The following is a 27,993-nucleotide window of genomic DNA, read 5'->3' as shown; positions in this document are numbered from 1 at the left end:
AAAAAAAAGAATCAGTGGTTGTTTTGTTAGAAATCTGTGATAAAGTAAGTCCTCACAAATGCAAGGATTCTCTGCCTTAAGCTTTGGTCAATTTCAGAGCCTCTCTGCCTAGCACATCCTGCAAGAGGAAGCCTCCTTCTCCATGTAAAAAAAGATTAACCATATACCTTTTTATCTAAGAAATATCTCATTAAGTATGTTTTCATTTGACCTCGGTTCCTTAAGGAAACCTCCCCATGGGTCAGTGCTCAGCACCTGGGACGGTACACCAGCGCTACTGAGATGCTTCAGGACCATTCACAGCTCAGGTGCCATTCAAGCACTGAGATGTACCATTCAGGTACCATTCAAAGCTCCAGAGATAGAGCTAGTCTGGTTAACTCATCTTTCCATCCCAACCCAACCAAGCACTGGAGAAGGCCAAGGAGAAGAGTAAACATTGTCTAAAGGATGGATGGCTTGTCTCTTCCTTGGTCTGAGTCTCTAATTGATTGATTTTAAATGGTTACCACATTTTCTTCTAAAGAAAGGAGAAAAAGCAACCCCTGTGTCTTTAAACATCCCCTGGATACATAGCAACAAAGAAAAGTGTATATAGGGTATGTGAAAGCAACCAGGCTTTCTCTTTTTCTCTTCCATGGCCCGTTGCAAAGATCAGGTCATAAATCAAAAGGCTATTGACTTCCTGAATTGTAGACAGTGTCATTTTTTACTAACCTTCCAACAGAAAGACTAGGACTGAGAAATTTTTATTTATAATTTGAAGTAAGAATACAGGACAATTGTTTTTTCTTCAATAACATGAATTTTCTTAGATTTTACCCGTCAGATTTGGTTCCTCTTGATACCAGAAGCATGGAGGAATCTGAGTGACATGTGATCTGACAATCTCTAGCACACACAGTTCGGTGTTTCCAGAAGGAAGTGCTGTAATTCCTTCAAATTTTTATTTTCCCTTTACATTGCTTACTATAAATATGAGAAATGTGGCTTTTTTATTTGGGTCCGAAAGAGCCCAAGTAAACTAAATGATGCCTAAAAATATACTGAAATAGAGAAATGACTTATTTTCTGTCATTGGGAAACAAGGCATTCAACAAGTCAATCTGTCACTGAAGCTTTAAGCACCAGCCTTCCAGGTTTTAAAATTGCACCTTCTATTTTTTCACGTAAATCATTCTCATTAATGTGCTTCCTTGCCTTCTTAAGCAGAATATACTGTGGGCAAATTAAATAGTTCCTGAAGCATGCAGGCTATCATTATGAACATCTATTACTGCGTAGGGCTGGAACACGGTGATACATGCCCTCAAGGTAATCAAGGTGGGTCTGTTCTGTTTGTGCTAGGACTAAATGAATGTAGAGTCCATGCTGTTAGATTTTATACCTAACAATATAATTATTCTGTTTCTTCCGGTTTTGCTGGTAAGATGTTAAAGCTGCTTCTTGTAATATTTTTAGAAAGGCGTCATGCTGATCTGCTGGATTCTGAATCTAGCTAGTTTCATATACACGAAACAGACTTGGTGCTGAACACCCATGGAGCAGAGGCTGGAGTTCTTAAATTGTCTTGGGATAATTACTTGCACCTCCCTGCCCCTAGTCCCCTGAACATCTCTTCCTTACTTCCAGGCTCAGACTAATATACAGCAGTGGTGGTTCTCCAAATGTGGTCCTCGGGCCAGCGGTGGTGGCACCGCCTACGAGCTGGGGGTGGGGGTGGGGGAATGCAAATGCACAGGCCTCACCTACCCTCTGTATACAGGAACTCTGGAGTTGCTGCTCAAGGAATCGTTTTCCTAAGCCCTCCAGGTGAGTCTTACACATTCAAGTTTGAGCATCACTTTTAGAGAGCTAGAGCTTCCAGAAATTTGACTTCTAGACCAGGGAAGTACTCCTCTGCATGCATTCCAGGGTAACATCAAATCACATCAGGAAGGCTTAAAAAGAAACCATCTGAAGAGAAGTGTAGGGTGGGGGCCAGCTACCCTTTCATGACTTCCCACTTTTGCCCATGCTCTTCCCTCTGCCCACAGTGAGACTCTCACTAACCCTTCAAACTGCAACACAAATGTCCTCTCCTCAGCCTTTCCTGCCTTCTCAGGCAAAATTGTTTTGCCCTATGTAATTTTTTCAGGGTTTGCCCCTTCCCTGTCCTAGCATTTTTTATTTATCGTGATTTATTAGTCTTCCGACCTGTCTCCCATTCTGGGCAGGAGCTGTGTCTTGACACCCTTTGTCTCTAGCGCAAACATTTGTTGAGATAAATCTGATTCAGCAATAAAGAAATCTGAGTGCACTCAATGAAAGGCAAGATGAGGGAAAGGACTCGAGAGTTTCTGGAGGAAAACATGGCCCCTTCTAAATGAATTTCTGGTGACCAGGCTCAGATCCCAGGCAGCAAGCTGGCCAGACACCTTCAGTCAAGCGCCTCTCTGCGGGAGCTGCTAGCTGCACACCAATTAGAGCCCAGCGCTGGCACTCAGGGATTTCACTGAGGAGGCAGCATCACAGTAACCTGCCAGGAGCTGTCTCAACTGCCAGTCACCATGGTCTCAGGGGGCCAGTGGACAGGACAGGCCTTCTCACCTCTCCTTCCCTGTGATAACCAGCAAGGGCAGTGGGGGTCCAGGCAGATGGTGCAGGGGGGAGGGATGTGGAGGAGAGGGTCACAGACAGGAAGGCAAGCATTTCAATTCATGTCATATCCTTCGAAGGAGCTGAGCCATTAGCTGTGGCTCACAGCTAATAAAGGACAGGCATTTTTATTTCCTTGACACTCGTTTCTGAGTGCAATCCATAAGCCCTGCCTTCCCCATTGCTGGCACTCCCCATCCCCTACCCTGCTCTATTTTTTCTCATAGCACTGATTTATCTCCTAATACCTTACACAATCTTCTCGTTTATTAGGCTTCTTATCTGTCTACCATCACCAGGATCTAAGGCAACGTGAAGGCCGGGGTTTCTATTTGTTCTGTTGACTGATATATCCCCAGTGCCTAAAAAGATGCGTGGGACACAGACAATGTTCTGTAGATTTTTGAGTGAATGAAACCTCCCTTCTTCTCATTTCTTTGAAATGGAATCATTTCTCTTTAGTCCTCCGCATCAAAGTTTCCCTGGAGGTAGTTTCTTCCCCCGCCCCTCCCCTCTTGCCAGGTCCGGAACAATTCTATAGCAAAGCTACTGCTGGTACCTGTTCCCATGTTCTCAATGCAGCCATATTTGGGCAGAGCGCTTAGCTTAATGATGGCATCTCCCTGGAGGTTGTCCTGATCATCAGCAGCAAAGAAATGGTGAAATGAGAGTGGGGCTCTCCCTCCCTCGTCAACCTAAGAAAGAAAAGATTGTACAGTCCTTGGGCGGTTTTGCACAGAACTGCAGTAAAAGAAGTGAATTAAAAAGTGCTGCCTGGGGTGACCTTCCAGCCCCAATTCCACTCCTCTGAGGAGACAGATCCTCTACAGAGGAGATGAAGGATGTGCATGCTGCTGCTCTGAGAGGCAATCTTTCAGTGCCTCTCAAAGCTACATTCAGACACTAAGACTTCTGTGTCTCCCTTCAAAGTTGTGCTTCCTTCAATGATGGATCTGGTTATAAAGCAGCTCTGGCCCATTCTAATCACCCACCTCAGCACAGATGCTGTGGATGGTCGCCTTTATTCACTATCAACATTCAAAAGCCTGCAGCTCTAGGACGATCCATCCAAGTCCTCCCTAGGATACTGTGAGGGTGACTGTCCTATAGATGCTCCCACCCAGGATGAAGGTCCCACTTCTCCTCTTATAGTATATATTGATAGGTGTGCAGGAAGGAAGGGATCACCGTACCTGAAAGCTAGTGCTTATTTTAATATCGAAGGAGGGAAATAAATCAGTCTCAGTAAAAGCAGTTGCTTGAGCTAACTTTTTCCTTTAGGGCTCTGCTGTGTATGCTAACTCTGCAACCTGATCCCAGTGGTTTTTGCTGGCCCGCTGGACATGACCAAGCCATTTCACTCTGAACAATTCTTGGCCAAATGCAGGAAGATCGACAAGGTACAAAGTGGAAGGTCACTCTGACTCTGGGAATGGAGGAGGTCTAAATGGGTTCCCCAAGGTATGGAATACCAAAACCATTTGGAAACAACTCAGTTTTATGGATTTTCAGTTGTTTGACAAACCCAGAAAATCTCCTAAGTGTTTAGCATTGTGTATGTACGTAGAACAGGACAAGGAAATTGAATTAACTTGTAAGGAATCCCTATCATATGTTGGTACATACTGGGGGCTTTTAAATGGTATTTTGATAATATCAGAGCAATCCTTTGGGTAACAGGAGTAGTTATATTTTAAAGATGAGGAAATTGAGGCTAAGAAAGATTGTATCATTGGTCCAGGGTCACTCAGCTAGTAAGTAACAGAACCAGCACTTGAACTCAGGTCTGGTAACCTTATAATCAGGATATATCATATGCCCCCACCCTCCCCACCCCCAAGGAACTGTAAATAATATTTAAATAAGTATTGACTTAAGAAGTGATTTGGGGACATTGTCTATATCCCCATATTTTAGTTCTTGCAAACATTAGATTTTTAACTCCTAAAAGATATATTCCATTTATAATTTAACTCCCACTACTACACACACCTAGTGTAGTATAAAAATACTATACACATCTAGCATTTATGTCTAGCATATAAATATTTTTGACTAAATAACGTAAATATATTTATTTGACCTTCTGCATATATTTTTTCTCATACTTTTTGAAAAACTCATGATTGAAAACCATGAATATCTTAGACCCTATTGCCTAGAAACTTTAGAGGAAGAACCTGGCAGCCGATTTGGGTAGAAATCCTATATTTACATCAGTACAGACTCCAGCTCTCCATAGTACTCGCTGTTCATTGATCTGAGGATTGTTTACCGTGATAAGGTCAGCAAAAGCAATGACTGGAGGTGGATTCTCAACAGGAGTGATCATGATGGTAAACGTCTGATTGTCTAGATGGTTGTGGTCCGTATCGGAGACAGAGAAATGGAAGCCATCAGTAACCAGATTACCATCAGTCTCATACACAGCTGAGTACCTACACAGGTGAGGACAAGAATCAAATGAATGAGCTACATGACAGGCCAGATAAAATGGCTGCATCTTTGTTTAGAAATGGGGCAGTATAATCTTTCAAGGGAGCTACTGGTTAGTTGCTTAAATATTTTAATATAATTTGTTAAAAATTCTGTCAAGTAATATAAAGCGGTTATATACCTAATTTTCTGGTTGTTGATGTCTTCCATTGTGAAATTGGAAACCTCTGAGAGTTCTTCTACCTCCGGTCCTGACATTCTTAAGAGAGCACCATACATGGGCAGAGAACTTAACTGAATCCAGATCTCTGGGTCGGGGGAAGAATCATCCTAATCAGGCAAATATGAGGTAAGACATTATACACATTTGTAGGAATAGTTAAAGATCATGGTTGCTTCCTTCTCAGCCAGCTGAAAAAGTCTCTTTCCCTCTGTAATAAAGCAACACCATTTCAAAGTGCATGAAAATCCCATTCTTTATTCTTCATAAACTATCTCTTAGATTGGGCACCTGGGTGGCTCAGTGGTTGAGCATCTGCCTTTGGCTCACATCGTGATCCTGGGGTCCTGGGATCAAGTCCCACATTGGGCTCCCCGCATGGAGCCTACTTCTCCCTCTGGCTATGTCTCTGCCTCTCTCTGTGTGTCTCTCATGAATAAATAAATAATCTTTAGAAAATATCTCTTTAATAATGTCTACCTTCAAGAGTATCTCAATGTCTTCCTTCGAGAGTATCTCTTTAATAATGTCTTCCTTCAAGAGTATCTCAATAGTGAGGGCATTTACTTTAGGTATGGAGCATAAAACAAAGAGATACCCTATTGTTATCATCAGAGCCACACAGGGTTTCATTTTCATTACACGAATCTAGCGAAGGACAAAACATGGTCAGAGATATAAGTCATCTTCCTATAAATACAGTTGTAGGCTTCTTTTTGAGTTTCAAAGGATGGTTTGCTTTTTAGAAACAAATAAGTTTCCATTACAACATATAATACAATGATAAAGAAAATTCTGTGAAACAGAAAGAAGGAAAGTGATTTAGCTTTAAGTAATACTCAACATGTTAAAACTTTTAGTTTAACAGAAGAACTTAGGAAATCTTACGGATTTCATTCCATCAGGATGGAACCTGCAGATGCTCAACCCCGAAGACAACAATCTTAACAAAGACAATTTCTTTTCCTTCCACATTGCTTATTGAAAAATAAATTGACTTTCTGTGCTTCTACATGGACGATACTTGTATGTCTTAATGGATTATTTCCTCTCTCTTTAAAGGTGTTGTGGAAATATCTAGGAGGCCAACATCTTCTTGAGAGTTTCTCCAAGTCATTCATCTTTTAGAGCAGTTGGCTGTAAACAGAGGGGCACTTTGCACTTTACCAGAGCAACAACAAAAATAAATATTGCATGGCCAAGTGTACTTTGAAATGCAAATTTTCATAGCTATGTTGTACAGCTGGTTTAAGTATGGATCGGGAATGTGCTCAGGATACCTGGTGATCTGGGGTGGAGGGTACTAGTCAGATCTTGTTTCTTACCCCTAGGAGCATTTTTAAATAGACAAGTCAGAGCCTTAATGCAAGGTCACAGAATTTTCCCTATTTCCTCATATCACCTGACACTAGTAAGGAAGGAAGCTCAAATTCATCAAAGCTGCAAAATCTCTGAAAGTTTCCCCTAAATGTGTACTTTAAAAGTTTCTCTATTTTCCACATGGGTTATCAAATACAATATGCAGACTTGCAAAAGACTACTTCCTAATATTATTGTGAGTACCTTCTGAGACAGAATTTTTAAAAGCCAGCTAAGAGTTCTAAGGTATTATCTTTTGAGATGGTGATAAGCTACAAGGACAGAGCTCCTGGCTCTTGATTAGAATGAATAGCTTCAAAATTCCACATTGGCAAATTTGGCAAAGAAATGCTTATCTCATGTCAGGTACATTTATTTTAATGTTTCAAGTCTCAAATGACTGCTGGGTTTGAAAAAGCATGGAATCAGCAAGGTTTTTTCTTCTGAAAATGCTCTCATAACTTAAGAAAATAATTAGTAATTAATTATTTTTATAATTAAGGAAAATTACTACTTTGGCATATCTAAGATATTGTGGATGCAAAAAAACTTATAAGAAGGTAGACTTTGTTCTCAAGTAATCCTCCTACCTTCTTACTCCTTTTGTATCAATTCATTATTCATTTTTTTTATTACTTATACATCTACTGATGCACCATTCAACACAAGGACTACAACACCGATAATTAATATTTATGTGTGTGTCCCTCCTTTGTCCTGTCCTTGGGCCTATCATTACCTTGGATCTTGTTTCTCATTTCCTTGAATTTCTTGATATTATTTGATATATTGCTACAAAGTGTTTTTAGTTGTTTAATTTTTTATTTTTGCTTTTTTAAAAGCTTATGAAAAGAGAGTTGGACTTTACTCTTGTGGGACTTACTTTCCTTTATACTCAATAGTAGACTGCTAAGATCCATCAATATCATTGTACACAGCAACAGTTCATCTGTTTCGAGTGTTTTCTAATATTCCATAGAGTAAGTCGATCACAGGTTATATTATCCCATTGATGGGCATTTGTCTCGTTTCAATATTTTTGCTATTATAAATACAATTGCTATGAATTTTCTTGGGCATATCCTTTAGTGTACGTATGAAAGTTTCTTTTGGATAGGACTCTAGGAGTGGAATGGTTAGGGTATATGATCACTCATCCTCACAAGACAATGCCAAATTCTTTCCTAAAGTGGTTTATTCCTGTTGATATTTGGTATTTTCAGACTTAAATTTCTGTCATTTGAATTGGTATGATATGGCATGTAGTCTTTTTTACTTTCCTTGATGTCTAAAGAAGTAATTATCTCCTTTTACATTTATTGGTTCCTCTGGGTTCCTCTCTGAAATTCCTACTAATGTCTCTTGTTCATTCTTTTACTAGGTTATCTTTCTCTTTTTGATCTGCAGACTTTTAAAAATATCTTGTTATTTTTGGTTACATGTATTGTAAAGATCTGTTTCCAATCTGTAACTAGTCGGTTTTCTGTATTTCTCATGTTTAGGGAATATAAATTTAATTTTAATAAAGTTAAGTTTATCAATCTTTTCTTTATAGTTAGTGCCTTTTATTTCTGGTTTAAAAAAATTCTTCCCTTTACCCATATCTAAAAATATTTATCTACATCATACAAAGAGTTACAAAATTTTAGTGCTTGATTTGCCTGAAGTTTTAATCTCTGTACAGTGTGAGGGAGCACTACAAGTTCTTTTTTTATCCATATGAATAATCATTTTGCCTAGATCTATTTTTTAAATATTTCCTACTGTTTCCACTGATCTGGCTCACTATATCTGTTTTATAATATAGTCCCATGTGTCAATCTGCTTCTGGACTCTGTAATATATTCCTGTGCTATACTGCTTTAAATAGTGCAGGTTTATAATAAATCCTGGTATTTGATAGGACAAGCCCCTGCCCTCATATCATTCTTTTTTAGAATGTTGGCCCTTCATTCTTTTTTTTTTTAATTATTTATTTATTCATGAGAGACACAGAGAGAAGCAGAATCATAGGCAGAGGGAGAAGCAGGCTTGCCACAGGGAGGCCGATATAGGACTTGATCCCAGGATCCAGAGATCATGACTTGAGCCAAAGGCAGACGCTCAACCACTGAGCCACCCAGGTGCCCCGGCCCTTCATTTTTTATTGTAGAATCAGCTTAACAAGATCCATAATAAGTACACCGGGCTTTTGACTGAAACTCAATTTAATGGAAAGATCAGTTTGCAGGAATGTTGATATTTTTTTGACACTAAATCTTCCTATTCATGCGTATGGCATGTCTCATCATTTACTGGATGTTTTAAAAAAATATTTGTCAATTAAGTGTTACAACTTTCCCTGTAGAAGTACAGTCTAGTTTTTGTTAGATTTAGTCCAACAGACATGATTTTTATAATGCGATTATAAGTGGTATCATCTTTTTAGTTACACTTATTAGGTATGTTTTGCTTATGTTTAGCAATGTTACTGATTTGTTGATCTATCTGACCCCTTGGTAAATTCTCCTTTTATTTCTAATACTTTGTCAAGAGGTTCTTTTGGCTTTTCTTTAGTTGGGCACTGTAACAATTTTCCCTAGAAATTACACATCTTTGTTACATTTATTCCTAGATACCTGTTATGTGATGTTGACAGAGATGGTATTATATTTTGAACTATTGTATTTTTGGCTAGTGCACAGAAATGCTGTTAGCTTTTAAAAATTAATCTTATGTAATCCTCCCCACATTACAGATGAGAAAACTGAGCCCTAGAGAGTTAAGTACTCTGCCAGGGGTTACTATGCTAATAAGTGGTGAGCCTGCCTTACGATGCATCCATTCTAACTACAAAACATTCCTCCACTACTTGTTTACCTGCAGTGCAGAGCAAACTGTACAGGAAACCACCATTCAGAAGCAAATCACAGAGTCCTATTTTTGCCTTTTGTATCTCTTGACATCATGTCACCCTCTTGGAGTTAATGATACTCTAATTAAAAACAGGCTCACCTGTCCCTATCCTTTGATATTCTGTTCCATTTATGATCAGCATTTCATATAGCTTTTCCAACCTTTCTGGGTGTTCACTAACTAGGCATATCTGGAAAAATTTTCCCCATGACACTAAGCACAGAATTCTTCTACAACCCTCAGAGAAAGTTACTATATAACTTAGCTAAGTCTTTAAAATATGCTAAGCGTTCAGAGGCTAGAATAGTCCTTTTGGAGTCTTTCTTCTCTGGTGGATAAATTCACATTCAATCAATTTCTGAAAATACGTGTTCAGTTGCCAATGGGCTTGTGTTTTGATATGCAGCTTATAATATGCACTTAATGAGCAGGAACTGCTCCTAGAGAGCTATTTTGGCCTGTCAAATATTTTTCAGGCCTTGGTGATCTATTGATTAAATCTGTATTCATACATTTTTATGAATTCATGAGTTTCATAAGATTCAAAAGACCATAACCTATGGTAAAAATCACCTGTCAACTAAAAAAACAAAACAAAACAAAATCAAAACTGTTCTGAAACCATACTAGACCCATGAGAAGAATCAGGGTGGAATGCAGTTTCCCATAATTTAGGAAAAGATAATTTGAGGGGAAAATGTGTGCTAAAACAGTTGATGCAATTGTTCCCTGGCCAATGCTTTATGTTACATGCTACTATCCAGGACGAGATTTTATAGTCAGACTCTTTAGCCCAGAAAAGGATTACTTGAAACCATATAGTATCAAAAAAAAAAAAAAAAAAAAAAAAAAAAGAAAGAAAGAAAGAAAAAAGAACTGAATAGAAAAGAAAAGAAAAAGGCCAGGTCATTGGTTGGAATTTTAACATTGGTAGGGAAAAATTCAATACCAAGAATCATTACCATTCAGATAATCATCCTTATTTTCAAGGTATTTGTCAAAACTATTCATTATGCTTACATAGAGAATTCACATATGCTTATGACACACATAACTGAAAAATAAAATTATCCTCATTATCCTTAGCTCCAGAGGTAAGAATCAAAGAAAGAAGATGAGTGTAATTAACCAGGGTCACTTAGCAAGTTAGAGCCACATGGGAAAAAAACCTGAGTCCCCTACATCTACTCTTGGTCCCCTAAATACATTGCCTCTCTCTTGGGACATAGGATGGAGGGTGAGTCAGTAATATTGCCTAGGACATCTGGCAGAGAGGCACTGCCGAAGGAGTATGCCAGCATTCTGTCTAGAGCTGGCCCTGAGACAAAAAGCTGGTGAAAGAGGGCTTACTCTCAGTGCCTTCTCTCAGTGGGCCATGAAATATTATTACTTATTAGTCATTAGTCACTTAAGTCCTCTAGAATGCTCTCTCTGGCAAATTCCCACTTGGAATATTACAGATTGAGCTTAAAAAATGGGGAATTGGGCTTTTCTGGCACTGGCACTCTTCCCTGTTGACTATCACCCATCCCTACATAAGCTCATTGTGTTTTCATCAAAGTTTTGCTCATTCACTTGTCTGCTCCTAACACACTGGGAGCAGCCAGAAAAAAAACAATGTAACTCCTAAGAGTAGAGCTATTGGGAAGAAGAAACTTCCTAATATGGCTATATACCCGATGCCCTGACACTTCAGCCTTGACATTGCTCTCTAGCCAAGCTCAGTGAGAGGATGCAGTGAACAAGAAAACACAGGTAAGAACTTACAACATAAGCAAGATGTGACCTGGTGATCACGGCTGTGCTTTTACTAGCAACAGTAATGCTCAGCGAGGCACCAGCTGCCAGCTGAGGCCCTTGGTCCTCTGACAGTGACACCTCTACTTTCACCTCCACGGTTGTTGCTGCCAGGCCATCTGTGACTGTGATCTCCATGCTGTCTTCCTGGGCAGAGGAGCCATCATGTAGATACTGCAGAACATTTTTCTCAATATCTTCATATGTGAAAGTGTCACCTTTCGAGAATAACACAAATCGCAAAACCAGTGACTTCTGGGAATAACGCTTTTCATGTACATAACACCTTTGTTCTCAGGATTGTAAAGTACATATAGGATCATAAACTCTGGGAGCTGTAAGTTAATTAGTCCAATTGCCTATCCAATATAGGATTCCCTTTATACCACTCTTGAAAGGAGTTATTTAGCCTGTCCTTTAATGCATCTCAAGGTGGGAGATTCACTGTTTTACAAGGTAGCTAATTCCACTGGAGAGAGTTCTAATTTTGTTTAAGTTCTTAATCATATTGAGCTCAAATCAGCTTCTGTAAGAACCAGTCATCATTCTTAGTTCTAGGGAATAAAGGCTGTGCCTCTATGCTTTATGACAACCTAATCTTGAATCTAATCTTGATACTGACATTTTTGAGAAAAAGTTAAGAAAATGAATCCTGGGACACCTGGGTGGCTCAGCGGTTGAGCGTCTGCATTTGGCTCAGGGCGTGATCCTGGGGTCCTGGGATTGAGTCCCACATCGGGCTCCCTGCATGGAGCCTGCATCTCCCTCTGCCTATGTCTCTGCCTTTCTGTGTATATCATGAATAAATAAATAAAATCTTTTTTTAAAAAAGAAAAGAAATCCTGCTTGATGAATCTGTAGAGGTCTTTGTTTTAGTTGGGAGTAGGTTTCCCTAAATTCAAAAATATCTAAAAACTTAAAAACATACTTGAAGTTAGAAATCCAAACAATGTAGGTCTAGAGTACTAATTTGTGATAGATTTTATAGGTGCGTGAAAAAAAGTTTCCAGGTCATAGAAGTTTGGGAAAAATAGGTTTAAACAAACTTCAAAACTAAAAATCTTTGACCTGCGGAATTTATTTGAATTTTAGAATCTTCGATATAGAAATATTGAAGCATTTCAGAATTGTTTGGTCAAGGAATCCTTTTTATAAGAAATGCCTCACAGTACCATGGGTCCTAGGATTCCAGAGAGTACAATTGAAGAATTGGTCATGTTGGATGTTATATTCAACTCTATTTCCTGGCAGATTCTTGGCTCTAATAATTGGTGTTATGAATGAGACTAAGGAATTTATTCATTTTCTGTATTTGTTTTCTAAACCTTCTCTTTTGACATTGTGTTATTGTGATGTACTGGTGCTAGTGGTATTGTGCTTTAAAAAAGAGTAATAAAACTAATACTTTATAAACATCTTTAGATCTTATTAGCCATGCAAATATAGGTTAAATATAATGTTAAAGAAACTGGGCTCTGTTTTTTTAATTTTTTTTTTCTGACTGTTAATGCTTCTAAAGTAATCCCCTTAGGATGTTAGAAATTTATTCTGATGACATTTCTTGTGTTCAGTAAATATTTTAAAATCTACCTTTGTGACTCCCAAATTCTATCTAACTTCAAGGTCAAAGACTTGCCCCCCTCTTTCTGCAGGGATATTTAAAAGAATACATGATTACAAGCCTATTAGGAATTATACAAAGGTTTTGAGAAAGTACAGATTGTTGAAATAAGCATATAGTATCTTAAAGTGACTAATTTGAAAGAGATATTATTCACTTTGATATATATGGGCTATTTAAAAATTAGATTTAGCTATGTTCCTTTTGCTTTTCTACATACTTCTAAAAATCAACATGTATTATTTTATAATTGGAGAAAATTCTAAGAAATATTATTTTGGAAAGTTGGTCACATCATCTACCACAGTGTTACATCACAAAGATACTACTTAAAAAAATGTGTTTCCTTTTTTATGGATGAAGATACATGTACTTTACACTATCAGAGTTTCAGTGCAAAAAATACTGTGAAGATTAACATACGAAACTAAGGAAGACAAATTTATCTCCATGAACTAACCACAGGAGAGTGGCACCTGACATTTCATATGAGTTTGTTCTAAATGCATTTACTCTAGATAAATCAACCAATTTCAACTAATTTCACCTACAACCTGAGGAAACAGCCTCATAGTTTGGTTTGTAAGTGGTGGCAGAGAGAAGTTACAAATATTACAGCCAATGGACTAAATGGACTGAAAGTTCAAAGGTTTTCCTTTTTAAGTGTCTTCTCATAGTCTCCCACAGAGTTGCTTTACTTCTTGTTTGAGGCACATAACACTGACTGTAGAGCAAGAAATCCTCAGGGCACCTGGGTGGCTCAGTGGTTGAGCATCTGCCTTTGGCTCAAGTAGTGATCCCACAGTCCTGGGATGGACTCCTGCACTGGGCTCCCTGCGGGAAGCCTGCTTCTCCCTCTGGCTGCCTCTGCCTCTCTCTCTGTGTCGCTCATGAATAAATAAATAATAAAATAATAAAATATTAAAAGAAAGAAAGAAAGAAATCCTCCATGCAGGCCAGTGACAGAGTGAGCAGCTACCTGTGGCCATGGGAACTTGGAACTCAGTTGTGTACTTAAGGAGCACGCCATGCTTTGGAGGTTTCCGGAGCTCAAAGAAGAGTTCTTCAGGTGCTATCTCAGGATCTCTTACCACCAGCTGAAGTCCTGCAGTCAGGAGACAGATCATAGTGACAGGATGTGTACATTAAACACTGTATGCCCTGCCTACATGAAAGCTACAGGACAGGCTGGAAGCTATGTTTTGGGCAATCTGATAGTTACAAGAAGGCGCTGTTTAATCCCAATCAAGCACAAAGGGTGAAAACTGATAATACAGTCACTTGCTATTTATAAGTAGTTAACTTACTTCCAGAAGTTAACTTATAAGTATGTAGTTCTGAATTATGAATACCTTTTATCTTCCATACAAATGAGGACACAGAAGCTGACATATAGGTCAGTCCTGACCTCCTGGGATAGGTTTCTTTCCAGAAAATGCTCCCAGAATCTGTTTTTGCTTTTCATTATTTATTCCCTTCTTTTTCTGAATCTCCAGAAGAGCCAACTTGTTTTAATGATGGCTGCTACAGCCATCACAGGAGTGAGAAAGAATAGGGTGGAAGTGACAGTTGTCTTTGTATATATGGCTTGTTTAGAAAACTGGATGATAATTAATCTCAGGACAATACTCAGGGGTAGAACCTGGATAAGGATTTGTAGAGTACAACCAATAAAAACCGCAATGTCTACCATTTGCTTTTAAAACATACTTGGTGAAAGAATAAAGAAACTCCTAAAGAGTAAGTAAACTAAGAGGTAACTAAAATCACGTACAGAATAAGTGGGCCAACGCCTCACAACTTCTGAAGGTTATTGTGATCTGTCATTTCTCCTGTTACTCTTTACCTTCTAAACAGCAAACAAGGGCAGTCACTGAAACTCCTCCCCTCCCTCTCCTCCCTGCTCTCCTGGGTTAACTTTACATTTTAGTGACAGCAACAAATCAAACTGCTGGAGGCTGGAAAATACATTCTGTGTTGTATTCCATCACTGAACACTGGCCTCGGAAGGGTTTATTTCCTTCTCTCTGTGCTGCTTCTATTTGCATGGAAATGGGCAGAGGGAAGAGCACAGGTAAGAACGCACATACCTTCTGGAAGAAGAAGTCACTTTTTTTGGGCAACCGTCAAGAGGTTGAAACAGCGACTGATGCTGAAATATGGTTCCATTTCCAAAGGCATGTTTCTTTCAGGCTTAGTTCTTACCTAGAGAAGCGCTGCCTCCTGGGCTGACCTCAAGCCGTGGAGCTGTGACCCGGAATGCCGGCAGGTGCCGATCAGTGGGAAGCAAATGAATGGTGAGGACCATCTCCGGACTTGTGTGAGCTCCATCGGAAACTAGAAAGGATAAACACACGCATGCACATCAACTTGTAGTCTGGTCACCATCAGGCTGCTTCCATAAATATACAGCCAGAAGCTTTTATATATATTACCTTAATACTTCGAAGAGATGTTTACAAATGGAAAAAGTAGGCAAGCACGGAAGATCCTGTGCGCTATTCTAACAAAGCTTTTTCCACTGGGTGACAAAAAGGCTAAAGGACTATAATAACTAAACCATTCTACGAAGCAAGTTTCAGAAGAGGGTGATACTGATAAATGATAGTGTAAAGGAAAGTAATACAAAATCTGTACTCTTAGATGATTCTGGGAAAGTATGGAATTATTTTTTGATTCATTCTCCTAGTGTTTCAGAAAAATATTTTAAGAGATCTTGTTTAGAAATGACATGTGTATGTCTCATTAGAAAATAACTTTTTAAAAAGGACAGAAAATACTTGTATAAGTATCTCTGATGGCATTTGTTTGGAAGTAAGCTGATTCATTTTGTTTTTTACCTGATCATCATACACATTGCAATAAATGGAAGATATCTTTGTGACTAGAACAACGTCTTCAAGATTTTACTTTCCTGGATTATCTGACATCCAAGTGAACACTGACAACTTGAGGGAAGTGAAGGCAGAACTGTTCTCACATTTGACTCTTATTTCCGCCTTCCTATATCTACACCTATACCTCTCTACTCTAAAAGCCAGGTTTGGAAGAATATCTGTACCACCAGTTCACTGGTGTGCTTATCTGTAGTGGCTACCAAGAAAACTGTACTGTTGATGATTTGAAACGTGTAATATGCTTGCATACGGTTTGGTTTACTTTGCTTTCTTCCGGACTCAGTAGCAAGTCAGTAGGAATCTGACATCTATTTAAGCAAAGCAAAGCATTGCTCAGTGACTATTAGTAATGATCCCTTTTAAGTTTTAGATTTTTTTTTTCCTTGAGAAACAGATCTAAAAGATATGGCTAGATTTTATACGGTACACTCCATGTCCTAGAGCAGTGCAGAAGCAGTCCTATTGAAGGAGAGCAAAAATTACCCCTGTGAATGAAGATTTTATGGCTCTGGTCATTCAACTAAATGTCATGATTACTGCCCCTACTTCTTTGTTTATGCTCAGTCTCCTCTCTGGATCCTCAAAGATAGAGATGGACAATTCCTAACTTTTGGGGGCTTGGGGACAAATATATGAACTTTTCCATAAATATCAGCAGATTCCAATTCTCTAGGACCCTTGGAATCTAGTTAAGAACACGTATGTTAAATAAAAATCATGATTGTAAGATATAATTTTACTTTTTAAAATGTTTTACATTGATTTCATTTTTAAGTTGGGTAGGACCTCCGGGAGCCTTCAACATCCTTACTTTTACAGGAGGGGAAGGAAAGGCCCTGAAACTTAAGAGCTTTGATAATAGCACAGAGCTGTCAGGGTGACCAAAGTGTATCTTTGCCTCTGTGAGTAAATGGAAGAAAGCTATTTTCTGGTACATATTTTATAACTAGAAAATATATCAACGGGGTGTAGGGTTTTGTAAGGAAGCATAAGAACTTACAGTCAACATGTTAGCGATTACACATCTACCTGTCCCTTTAAGCAAGGTTTCTGATTTCTCTGAGAAACAGCCTGACTGCCTCTCTGGGTCAGATGCCTCCAGTGGGCACCATTTGCCTCATGTATTTTCCTTGCTCAGGAAGGCTTTGCAGAGCATCTGTGCTTATTTTGAAGCAGCCAGCTCAGGAATATCAGCTTTCCTTATCATCCTAGCTGATTAACCAAATGAGCTGTTCTTTCTCATTCTATGGGTTAATGTCAGGGCTTGGACTTGTTTCCACCTTAGTTCATTATGTGCCCAATTTAAAATTTTCTATCACAAAACTCTGCTTCCTTCCTACCAGTTTGCAAAAGTTTTTCTCCTTAAAAAAAGGGAACATCTTATACCCTTCATAACCAATTAACTAAAAATGGATCATAGACCTAAATATAAAATGCAAAACTACAAAACTCCTATAAGACAATACAGGAGAAAACTTATATGACCTTGGGAATGGTGATGCCTCTTTAGATACAACACAAAAGACACAATCTGTGAAAGAAATCACTGATAAGCTGGATTTCATTAAAATTAAAAACTTCTGCTCTGTGAAAGACAATGTCAAGAGTATGAAGGACAAGCCACGAACTGGAAGAAAGTATCTGCAAAAGACCCATTTGACAAAGGACTATTATTCAAAATATACAAGAACTCATAAAACTCAATAATAAAAACAACCCGATTAAAAAAATGGGCCAAAGATCTTAACAGATATCTCACCAAAGAAGATATACAGATGAAAAATAAACACATGAGACAATGCTCCTCATCATATGTCAGCAGAGACATGGAAATTAAAACAATAATAAGATGCCAGTATGCACCAATTAAAATTGCCAAAATCTAGAACACCGACAACACCAAATGCTGGTGAGGATGTGGAGCAAAAGGAACTCTCATATATTGCTGGCGGAAACGCAAAATGGTACGCCCCTTTTGGAAGACAGCTTGGCTTTTGTTTAAACATATGATATGATATAGCAACTGCACTCTTTGGTACATACCCAAGGAGTTGAAAACTTAGGTCCACACAAAACCTGTACATAGATGTTTACAACAGCTTTATGTACAATTGCTAATACTTGGAAGCAACCAAGATGTCCTATCATTCATGTAAATGAATGGATAAAATAAACTGTAGTACCTCTAAACAATTGAATGCTATTCAGCACTAAAAATAAATGAGCTACTAAGCCATGAAAAGACACAGAGGAATCTTTAATACACATTGCTAAGTGAAATAAGCCAATCTGAAAAAATTCCATACTATATGACTCTCACCATATGACATTCTGGAAAAGTCAAAACCATTGAAGACAATATAAAGAATAGCCCTTGCCAAAGGTGGGAAGTGGGGATGGGAGATGAATAGGGAGGACAAAGAGGATTCTTATGGCAGAAAGACTACTCTATATGAAATTGTAATGATGGATAAATGTCATTATCCAATGGTCAAAACCTGTAGAATGTACAAAACCAAGAATGAACCCTAGAGTAAACTACGGACTTAGGTGGATTATGACATGTCAGTGTAGGTTCATCCTTAGTAAAAAAAATGTACTATTCTGGTGAGTGCTACTGACAATGGGAGAAGCTATGCTATGCATGTATGCATGTGTGCATGTGTGGGGGGGCAGGGTGAATAGGGGATATCTCTGTACTTTACTCTCAATTTTTTTGTAAACCTGAAATTGCTCTAAAAATATTAAATCTTTAAAACAAGTTTTTTAACAAATCACTCAAAAAAAAAAAAAAAGAAAGAAAGAAAGAAAGAAAAAGAAAAACCTCAGGCAGAAATAAGATAAATTAATTGGAGGTCTGCCCAATGTCTATTTCCTCTACACTGTATAATAGGTTCAAGGATCATTTAACTTAAAGTCCTGGAGAAGTTAATAGTTAACCCCTTCACCTACTCAAGCTTTCAGGTAAAAGTTGAGGCTCGGAAAACAAACAAGCACACTATTATACTTGTTTTTCATGACCAACACACATACAAACCAGACTAAATTAAGTATCCCACGTTCAGTGTCAGAAACTTGTATTTAAATCTTGGTTCTACTCTTTACCAGGACTGTAAATCTGGGCAGATTACTTACTCAAATGAACCTTAATGTCTCCAGCTTTCAAACACTAAAAATAATACCTGTCCTTACAGTCTTGATATAAGGATTAAATAGGACAACTTGTATTGCAAATTGTTTTGTAAAACATAAAATACTATAAAATCTGTTGTATATCCTTACTGATTGCATGAATTATCTAGAAGTCTATCACTGGAAATGAGCTGATACTAGATTCACATCAACAATAACACAACACTCGAAAAAGAAATAATAAGGCATCCAAATTGAAAAGGAAGAAGTAAAATTGTCACTATTTGCAAATTACATGATATTATACACAGAAAACCTTAGATGTCATCAAAAAGTATTAGTACTAATAAATAAATTTAGTAAAGTTGCAGGATACAAAATCAATATCCAAAGATCTGTTGCATTTCTATACCCTAATAATAAGCTATTAGAGATGTTAAGAAAACAATCCCATTTACAAGTGCATAAAAAAAATGAAATACCTAGGAACAAATTTAACCAAAGAGGTGAAAGATCTGTGCTCTGAATTAAGAGATACTGATAAAAAAAAAAAAAACTGAAGAAGACACAAATAAAGATATCCGTGCTCATGGATTAGAAGAATTAATATTGTCAAAATGTCCATAATACCCAAAGCAATCTACAATCCCATCAAATTTCCAATTGCATTTTTCACAGAAATAGTACAAATAATTCTAATTTTGTATGAAACTATAAAAGACCCAGAAAAGATAAGACCATCTTGAGAAAGAAGAACAAAGCTGGAGGCATCATGCTCTCTCATTCCAAACTGTATTACAAAACTATAGTAATCAAAATAGCATAATATTAGCCTAAAACAGATCAATAGAGATCGATAGAATAGAATAGAGAGCCCAGAAATAAGCCTATATATATATATATATATATATATATATATATATATATATTCAATTAATTTATAACAAAGGAGGTAAGAATATACAATGGAAAAAAAGACAGTCTCTTCAATACATGGTGTTGAGAAAACCGGACAGCCACATGCAAATGAAGGAAACTATACTGTTTCCTTATACTACACACAAAAAAACAACTCAAACTGGATTAAATCCTTGCATGGAAGACCTGAAACCATAAAACTCCTAGAAGAAAACAAAGGTGGAAGCTCCTCGATATCAACCTTGGGGATGATTTTTTTGGATTTGAAACCAAAAGCAAAGGCAACAAAAGCAAACATAAACAAATGGGACTACAGCACACCAAAAAGCTTTTGCACAGCAAAGAAAACCATCAACCAAATGAAAAGACAAATACCAAAAGGGAGAAAAATTTGCAAATTATATATCTGAGAAGTTAATATGCAAAGTATGTAAAGAACTCATACAACTCGACAGCAAAACACCCAAACAAATCCAATTTAAAAATGGGCAGAAGATCTGAACATTTTTCTAAAGACATACAGATCGCCAATAGGTACATGAAAATATGCTTAACATCACTAATCATCAGGGAAATGCAAACCAAAACCACAATGAGATATCACGTCACATCTGTTAGAATGACTATATCAAAAGGACAAGAAATAACAAGTGTTGGCCAGAATGTGGAGAAAAGAGAATGTTTGTGTATTTTTTGTGGGTATATAAACCAATATAGCCACTTAAAAAATAGTATTAGGTTCCACAAAAAAAAATTTTTTTTACAGATTTTATTTATTTGAGAGAGAGAGAGAGAGGGATAGCAAGAGCAGGGTTAGGTGCAGAGGGAAAGGGAGAGAGAGAAGCAGATTCCCCGATGACCAGGGAGCTTGATGTGGAGCTCTACCCCAGGACCCTGAGATCATGACCTAAGCTGAAGGCAGATGCTTAATTGATTGAGCCACCCAAGTGCCCCAATTCCACAAAAAATTAAAAACAGAAGAACTACATGATCCAGCAGTTCTATTTCTGGGTTATCCAAAGAAAATGAAAACACTAACTTGAAAAGATACATGGACTCCCATGGTTATTGCAGCATTATTGACAATAGTCATGACATGGAACCAGCCTATGTGTCCACTGACAGATGAAGGGATAAAGAAGAGGTAGCATATATATGCAATTAAATATTAGCCATAAAAAAGTAAATCTTGCCATCTGCAATGACACAGATGGGACTTGAGGGCCTTATTCTAAATGAATAAGTCAGACAGAGAAAGGCAAATACCATATAGTCTCATTGATTTTGGGGTTCTAAAATAAACAAGCAAGGAAGCAAATAAAAAACAAAAAATCCAAGCTGAGAGCTACAGAGAACAGACTGGTGGTTGTCTGAGGTCGGGGGTGGGGTTCTGAAATGGGTGAAGGGAGCCAAAGGTATACATTTCTTTTTTTTTTTTTTTTCCAAAGGTATACATTTCTAGTTATACTTCAGTCATAGGGACGTAAGGTACAGAATGGCAACTATAGTTAATAATACAGTATTGCATATTTGAAAGTTACAGACACAGTAAAAGTTAGAAGAAAAAATAATTTGTAACTATATATGGTGACTAATGTTGTGATCATTTTGCAATACACACAAATACTAAATCATTATGCTATATACCTGAAACTAATAGGACAATTTGTTATGTCATATGTCAATTTAATCTCAATTAAAAAAAAAAAACCGACAGGACAATGAAATTTACTGTTGTTTCAAGTGTGATTTTCAAACCTCAAAGAAGGAAAGATCAGGAAGTTTGAGGGAGATGACTTTCTCTCCAACCAATATTTATCCTACATGAAACATAATAGGACACATGGGTGATTCCAATGGAATAGTCCATCTCAAATAAAAAAACAGTTTAAGGATGCCATTTACAGCCAAACATCCTCGTACCAGACCTCAACAAGATAGCTTGTCCCTGTGTTGTTCCACAGAGATGCCAGATGTGCTTCTTTCTGCTCCCTGGCACTCAGCTTCTACTGCACTATGAACCAAAGCAGGGATACTTGGGTCTTCCACACACAGGTTTCATTTCCCACCAGTAGCAAGGGACTCAATGAAAGGTTCAGTTCAAGACTACATACAACCACGATCCGTTAGCTGAGTACCACATAGGAACGACTGTGCCAATAATCGTTCTGGGAGCTTTACATAGTTACAATTATTAGTTATTATCACCACTGACGAATGAGACATTCAGGCATAGAGAAGTTAAGAGACTTTATCAAAGCAGGCTGACCCCCAGGCAGTCTGGGTCCAGAGGCTAAGATCTTAACCACTACTTCTTTTTAATAGATATTGGCACTGCTTGAAATGGGGCTTAAACAACAACACTAATCTTTGGAATACTTGGTGGATTATTTTTTTCTATGAATACAAAGTTAAGCTATTACTACTTAACTGGTCATGTGACTATTTCAGAAAAACTTGTATAACTTTTAAGCAGTTCTTAGAAAATAGTACAAGTAATGATGAAGGGAACAAAAAGAAAGGAAAGGAAAATTATATTTTCTAATAAAATTTCATTAAAATCTTCACCTGTGAAGTGAAATTTCACCAATTCTGGAAGGCCTGAAAGAAAAGAGAAAAATCACTATATTAATAAGCATTTTGGGATCAGAAATAGATGGAAAAGGTACAAACTATGAGGCAGAGGTCAGAAAAGTAAAGAATGTTTTCATCTAAATTATGATTTAAGGAAAGATCACCAGGTTCTTTGTTAATGTTATGTTGAATTTAATGGTGCCAGCACTAATTTTAAGTACAAAAAGAACCACAGGGTAGAATAATTTTATATCCCAGTGGTTAAGAGTGATTTATAATACATTCATTCAGATCCCATTTGATCAGTACATAAAATCCTACAAATCGGTGAATGTGGGTGATGTCATATATAACTGACAAGGCTTTCTGGTGGGTCAATTCTATTGTAGAATTGAGTGATGTCTGGGACATTGATTTACACACTGTAACGATGTGAAAGATTTATCTCATGGCATTTATCCCACAGATTATACAGGATAGGACTCTGCTCTCTCCATAAAGGCTCTAGGAACTTAGGTGAGTATAATAGATATGGAAATAACTTCAACCATGGCTGACATGTTTTCTTTCCCTCTAATCCCAGGATATCCTGAGTTTCTTTGTAAAATAGGTCTTTTTTAAAATAGGGGTTAGAGAACCATGAGCATTTTCATGGGCTCTTAGTTACCCAGTTACCAAACACCAGGATACTCCTTAGAGAAGAGGCCTATACACTCACTTAGATATTTTTAAAGAAGAGTTAATTATTTTCTGGATAATTGCACTTATATAAATAATTGAAAATATTACTTTAAATGTTTTTTATAATTTAAAATGTAACTCTCAAATCATTTAACCCATGTTCAACTTACCATAAGAAATCACCAGCTGTTCTGTATGAATAAAACTACTACATAAAAATAATATTCCATATTAATGATGTTATATGGTACATACCTCTTAAAAATCATAAGGAAACAGGCCTCAAGATTTTTAGAATCATTCTAAGGCACAGAGGTGTTTAGGGGTAGGGACTCAAAACTCCTACATTGCAGTCAGCAGCTTTGATTACTGGGTCAAAGAGAGAGATAAGGGGTAGCAAAGGTGAACTATCACGGGTTAGCAGAAGGGCACAAAATGGCTTGAATTAGAACTTTTGTTCAGTCTTGTTTTCCTTTAAAAAAGGTGGCTTCTGTCAAATCCTGGCCCAAAAGGTTGCCTGCATTCTTCGTTCCTACATGGGACTTTCTCACTAGAGGTAGTGTTGGGATGCTTATCGCTAGATTCCCCTCACCCACAGCCCAACCACCCTGGCCTCCTCCTCAAATCCACTCATATCACTGCAGTCAAAGAGCTTTTTTTATGAAAGGCCATCTCCCCAGATCTTAAAACCTCCACTGGGTTCCTATTATTCTTGAAATAAAGATCCAAGTCCCTACAGGTTTACACAGCCTCTGAGGCCTGGCCTCTATCTTTTCCTCCAGTCTCATCCCTGTTCTGCTCAACCTTCTACATTCCAGAGACATTTTTTTAATCCCCAGAATGCCATGTGCTCTCCCTCCCCAAGGCTTCTGCACATGGAATGTGTGCCCTTCCTTGGGAAACGTTCTCCCAAGTATCCCAACAGGCACATTTAGGCTGATTAGCATCTATCCATCCCTCCGTCAATACCCCCCTGGGATGGCCTCCACTGAACCCTTAGTCTAGGGCAGTCTTTTTTTTTTTTTTTTTTTTTATTTATGATAGGCACACAGTGAGAGAGAGAGAGGCAGAAACACAGGCAGAGGGAGAAGCAGGCTCCATGCACCGGAAGCCTGACGTGGGATTCGATCCCGGGTCTCCAGGATCGCGCCCTAGGCCAAAGGCAGGCGCCAAACTGCTGCGCCACCCAGGGATCCCTAGGGCAGTCTTATTACTTCTAATTCCACCACTGAACATTTTTCTTCCTCTCCAGAGTTCTTCTCTTAGTCTGCAATTAAACACTCATTGCTGGGATTATTTCTCAAACTCTCTCTCCATATGTAGGTCCAAAAGTCCCCAAGAACAGGACTTTTTATTCACCACTATAATATCTAAGACCTCACTGAGTGATGGCCACATAGGAGACATAAAATAAAATAATTACTTAATTAATAAAATAATTTATTGAAAACATGCCGGCATGCCTGCATGTATGAATAAATGAAAAAAAAAATGATGAACTGAGCCCAAACTACATAATAGTCTACAAGTCTCATCTCAAGTAATTTTGAACAGCTATAGAGCAATGTTACTAAACTATCCAGAAGGACAATAGGAAGAATTAGGAAGACCCTGCCATGAAGATCCCAGGAGAGCAGTCCGGGTGCCCCAAAATAAAGAAGGCATTACCAGCGAAGGAGAAGGCCATGATCTCTTGGAGGTGAGGAGCTGCAGGGGGAGGACGGTACATGATTTTGCCCTGGTTAATATCTTCCTGTGTGAAATACCGGATGGGAGAGTGGGGCTGGTCCCTGTGTTCGATGATTCCTGGGGAGGAAAAGACTCAGCATAAGAATCAACAGTAATTCTGATGGTTGACTGAATGACCAGTGCTATAAACTGCCTTTCCCACCAGTGGGAGTCTTTTATCCATCAAGAACAATTGCTCTCTGGTGTCTCCTACCATCCCATTCTCCAGTCATTCATGAAAAAGGCAAATCTGAAACCCAAACTGACTTTTATAGCATCTTTAAAAAAAATGTTTAATTGAATTATAGTTGACATACAATATATTAGTTTCAGGTGTACAACTTAGTGATACGACAATTGTACACATCATAAGATTATTAGCTATATTCCTTATGTTGTTTTTTTCATCCCTGTGACTTATTTATTTTATAACTGAAAGTTTATACTTCTTAACCCCCTTCACTTATTTTGCCCATCCTCCTACCTACCTCCCCTCTGGCAACTACCAGTTAATTCTTTGTATTTAGAGTCTGTTTTTGTGTGTTTGTTCATTTGTTTTATTTTTTAGATTCACATATAAATGAAAGCATACGGTATTTGTCTTTCTCCATCCGACTTCTTTCACTTGGTATGATACCCTCTAGGTCCAATTCATGTTGTCTTGAATGGCAAGATTTCATTCTTTTATGGTTGAGTAACATCCCAGTGTATATATACACAACATCTTCTTTATTCATTCATCTACTGATGAACACTAAAGTTGCTTCCCTATCTTGGCTATTGTAAATAATGCTGCAATAATTATAAGGGTAAATAAGTCTTTTCAAATTAGTGTTTTTGTTTTCTTTGGGTAAATACCAGTTTCTGGATCATACAGTAGTTCTATTTTTTATTTTTTTGAGAAACTTCTATACTGTTTTTCACAGTGACTGCACCAATGCATATTCCTACCAACAGTGCACAAAGGTTTTCTTTTGCAACACTTGTAATATCTTACCTTTTGGATACTGGCCTTTCTGACTGGTGAGTGGTAAGTATCCCATTCTGATTCTGATTTGCATTTCCCTGATGATTAGGGATGCTGAGCCTCTTTTCATGTGTGAAACCCAAATAGATTCTTACCTAGAAGTCATTGACTATAAACAATAGTAAGGCACAAACTACTACCCCTACTAGGTAATTCTCCATATGTCACAGACACTGTACCATAATTATGAACTTCTCTCAATTGAGTTTAAGTTCAAAGGTCAAAGTTGCCAAGAAAATGATATAGACTGGTTTCCTGGAAAAGCTATAATGAGAGTTTTCTCAACTTACCCCTTTTCCTTCAGAAACTCAGTCTGTGACAATCTTAGGCAACAGTAACATGGATCATGATTATTCTAAGAATTGGATTTGCAATTATAACTCTCCTTGTGATAAATGCTTTAGAGGCTGCAAATTTATCATTTCTAAATTTTGTAGTTACAAAAATAATGCTCTGGGTGGGGGGATAGGGTAACTGGATGATGGGCATTAAGGAGGGCACATGAGTGAGATAAGCATTGGCTGCTATACTATATGTTGGCAAACTGAATTTAAATTAAAAAAAATAATGCTCTGATCATCTTTCATGGCCTATCAATTCTTTCAAAGAAGGACACATGTGAGAGTTGGTTTTGAACTAATTCAAGTTCGGAAGGGCTGAGAGATCTATGGCCATTCTCCAGAAGATAGCCCAGGCTGCTGGATACCCTGGCCATATAAGAAGAATGGCTCTTGCTATGACTTAGCAGAGTTAGATATAGGGAAGGTGACTTTTAGGTGTTTCATTTCTTTAGGCTTTATCGAAAGAGTGATATAATTTAATTTTTAGACATTTATTTCTCCTAGGGGATTTGATAAAGTGAAAGGCTCACATCCAGGGCAGTGGTTGGTCTTGGGAGAGCAGCTTCAGATTTGGGAGCAGAACTGTCTTAATAGAAGCTAATCGCCTTTCCATGATGGACAGCCACACCTCTGTTAGGAGCAGGCTTTTTAGTTAAGCCCAAAGTTAAGAGACCTAAAGGATGAAGATTGATGGCAGGGGCCCACCTCTTGGCTGACTGTAGTTTCATATTTTCATTTTTCCCCCATGCAGAAGGAGTGACTTATCCAAATGGGAAAGGAAAGAAGTAATATGTGGCTCAGCCTGTTGCGCACTCTCTGGCAGAGCTCCTTGTCCAGAGCACGTGCTCATCTTGTGGAGGAGGCCATCCCACCTAAAGTTTAGCATTAGCACAAGTACAGCCATTTTAGGTCCCTGTGAATAAGAGCTGAACCTTATGGGAAAAACTGCAGAATGTCCTCAATGTCCTCGGCAGGTAATCCCATATCAGAAAGACAACAGAGCTCAGAATTGCCCTCGGCAGAGAATCCTATATCAGAAAGACAACAGAGCCCACATCCGTGGTAGAAAGTCCCATCTTAGAATGAGAACAGAGCCCAAGCCAAGGGCAGGAAGCCCCTATTAGAATGAGAACAGAGCTCAATGCCCTTGAAGGCCCCATATCAAAATGTAAACAGAACTTGAGAAATTCCTCCACCCCTTCTGGAGGTCCCCTAGACCAGCCCTTAAAACTAAGCTGAAACCCACCTCAGGGTCCAAGTCCCTGCTCCGCTGTGTCGGGTACACTTGGACCCAAGCTCGAGCTTGTAAATAAACCCTTGTGTGTTTGCATCAGTGTCGGCTCCTTGGTGGTTTCTCGGATTCGCAATCTTGGGCACAAAAATCTGGTCTGGGGCAGCCCCTGTGGCGCAGCGGTTTAGAGCTGCCTGCAGCCTGGGGTGTGATCCTGGGGACCGTGGATCGAGGCCCATGTCAGGCTCCCTGCATGGAGCCTGCTTCTCCCTCTGCCTGTGTCTCTGCCTCTCTCTCTCTCTCTCTCTGTGTCTCTATGAATAAATAAATAAAGTCTTAAAAAAAAAAATCTGGTCTGTTCATGTGGCATAACTTCCCTGGGGCGGGGTCTGTCCCTACAGACAGTGCTTGTGTCTGTCCAGTTCTGCCTGTGCATGGGAGGGGCAGCTCAATCCAGCAACTCAGGTTATATGCATGCCATGTTCTCTAGCACAGCTCT

At 38.4% G+C, this 27,993-nt stretch overlaps 1 protein-coding gene and 1 long non-coding RNA gene across 4 annotated transcripts in view; one reads left to right on the top strand and one right to left on the bottom strand.

Annotated features, from left to right (window-relative positions):
- Positions 1-27,993, bottom strand: part of FRAS1 (Fraser extracellular matrix complex subunit 1) — a 434,524-nt gene that overhangs the window by 92,168 nt on the left and 314,363 nt on the right. Inside the window, exons 34-41 of the mRNA XM_049104909.1 lie at positions 24,836-24,973; positions 22,481-22,513; positions 15,171-15,302; positions 13,945-14,070; positions 11,315-11,562; positions 5,255-5,403; positions 4,913-5,075; positions 3,197-3,332 (exon numbers count right to left, since the gene is read on the bottom strand). Coding sequence (XP_048960866.1) covers positions 3,197-3,332; positions 4,913-5,075; positions 5,255-5,403; positions 11,315-11,562; positions 13,945-14,070; positions 15,171-15,302; positions 22,481-22,513; positions 24,836-24,973 — 1,125 coding nt within the window. The remainder of the gene's footprint in view (positions 1-3,196; positions 3,333-4,912; positions 5,076-5,254; positions 5,404-11,314; positions 11,563-13,944; positions 14,071-15,170; positions 15,303-22,480; positions 22,514-24,835; positions 24,974-27,993) is intronic.
- On the top strand, positions 22,846-27,622 carry LOC125754186 (uncharacterized). 3 transcript variants are annotated; one of them, XR_007407746.1, is made up of 4 exons: positions 22,846-23,002; positions 24,722-24,866; positions 25,464-25,925; positions 27,015-27,614. It is a non-coding gene; the product is annotated as an uncharacterized LOC125754186 (long non-coding RNA). The 3 variants fall into 3 exon arrangements; XR_007407745.1 differs by having other exon boundaries at positions 25,822-25,925; positions 27,015-27,612; XR_007407744.1 differs by having other exon boundaries at positions 24,722-25,925; positions 27,015-27,622.

Source organism: Canis lupus, chromosome 32, assembly GCF_003254725.2.
Source record: "Canis lupus dingo isolate Sandy chromosome 32, ASM325472v2, whole genome shotgun sequence".
NCBI lineage: Eukaryota > Metazoa > Chordata > Mammalia > Carnivora > Canidae > Canis > Canis lupus.
Note: the sequence above shows the minus strand (reverse complement) of the source record. Positions and strands in the feature narration are given on the sequence as shown.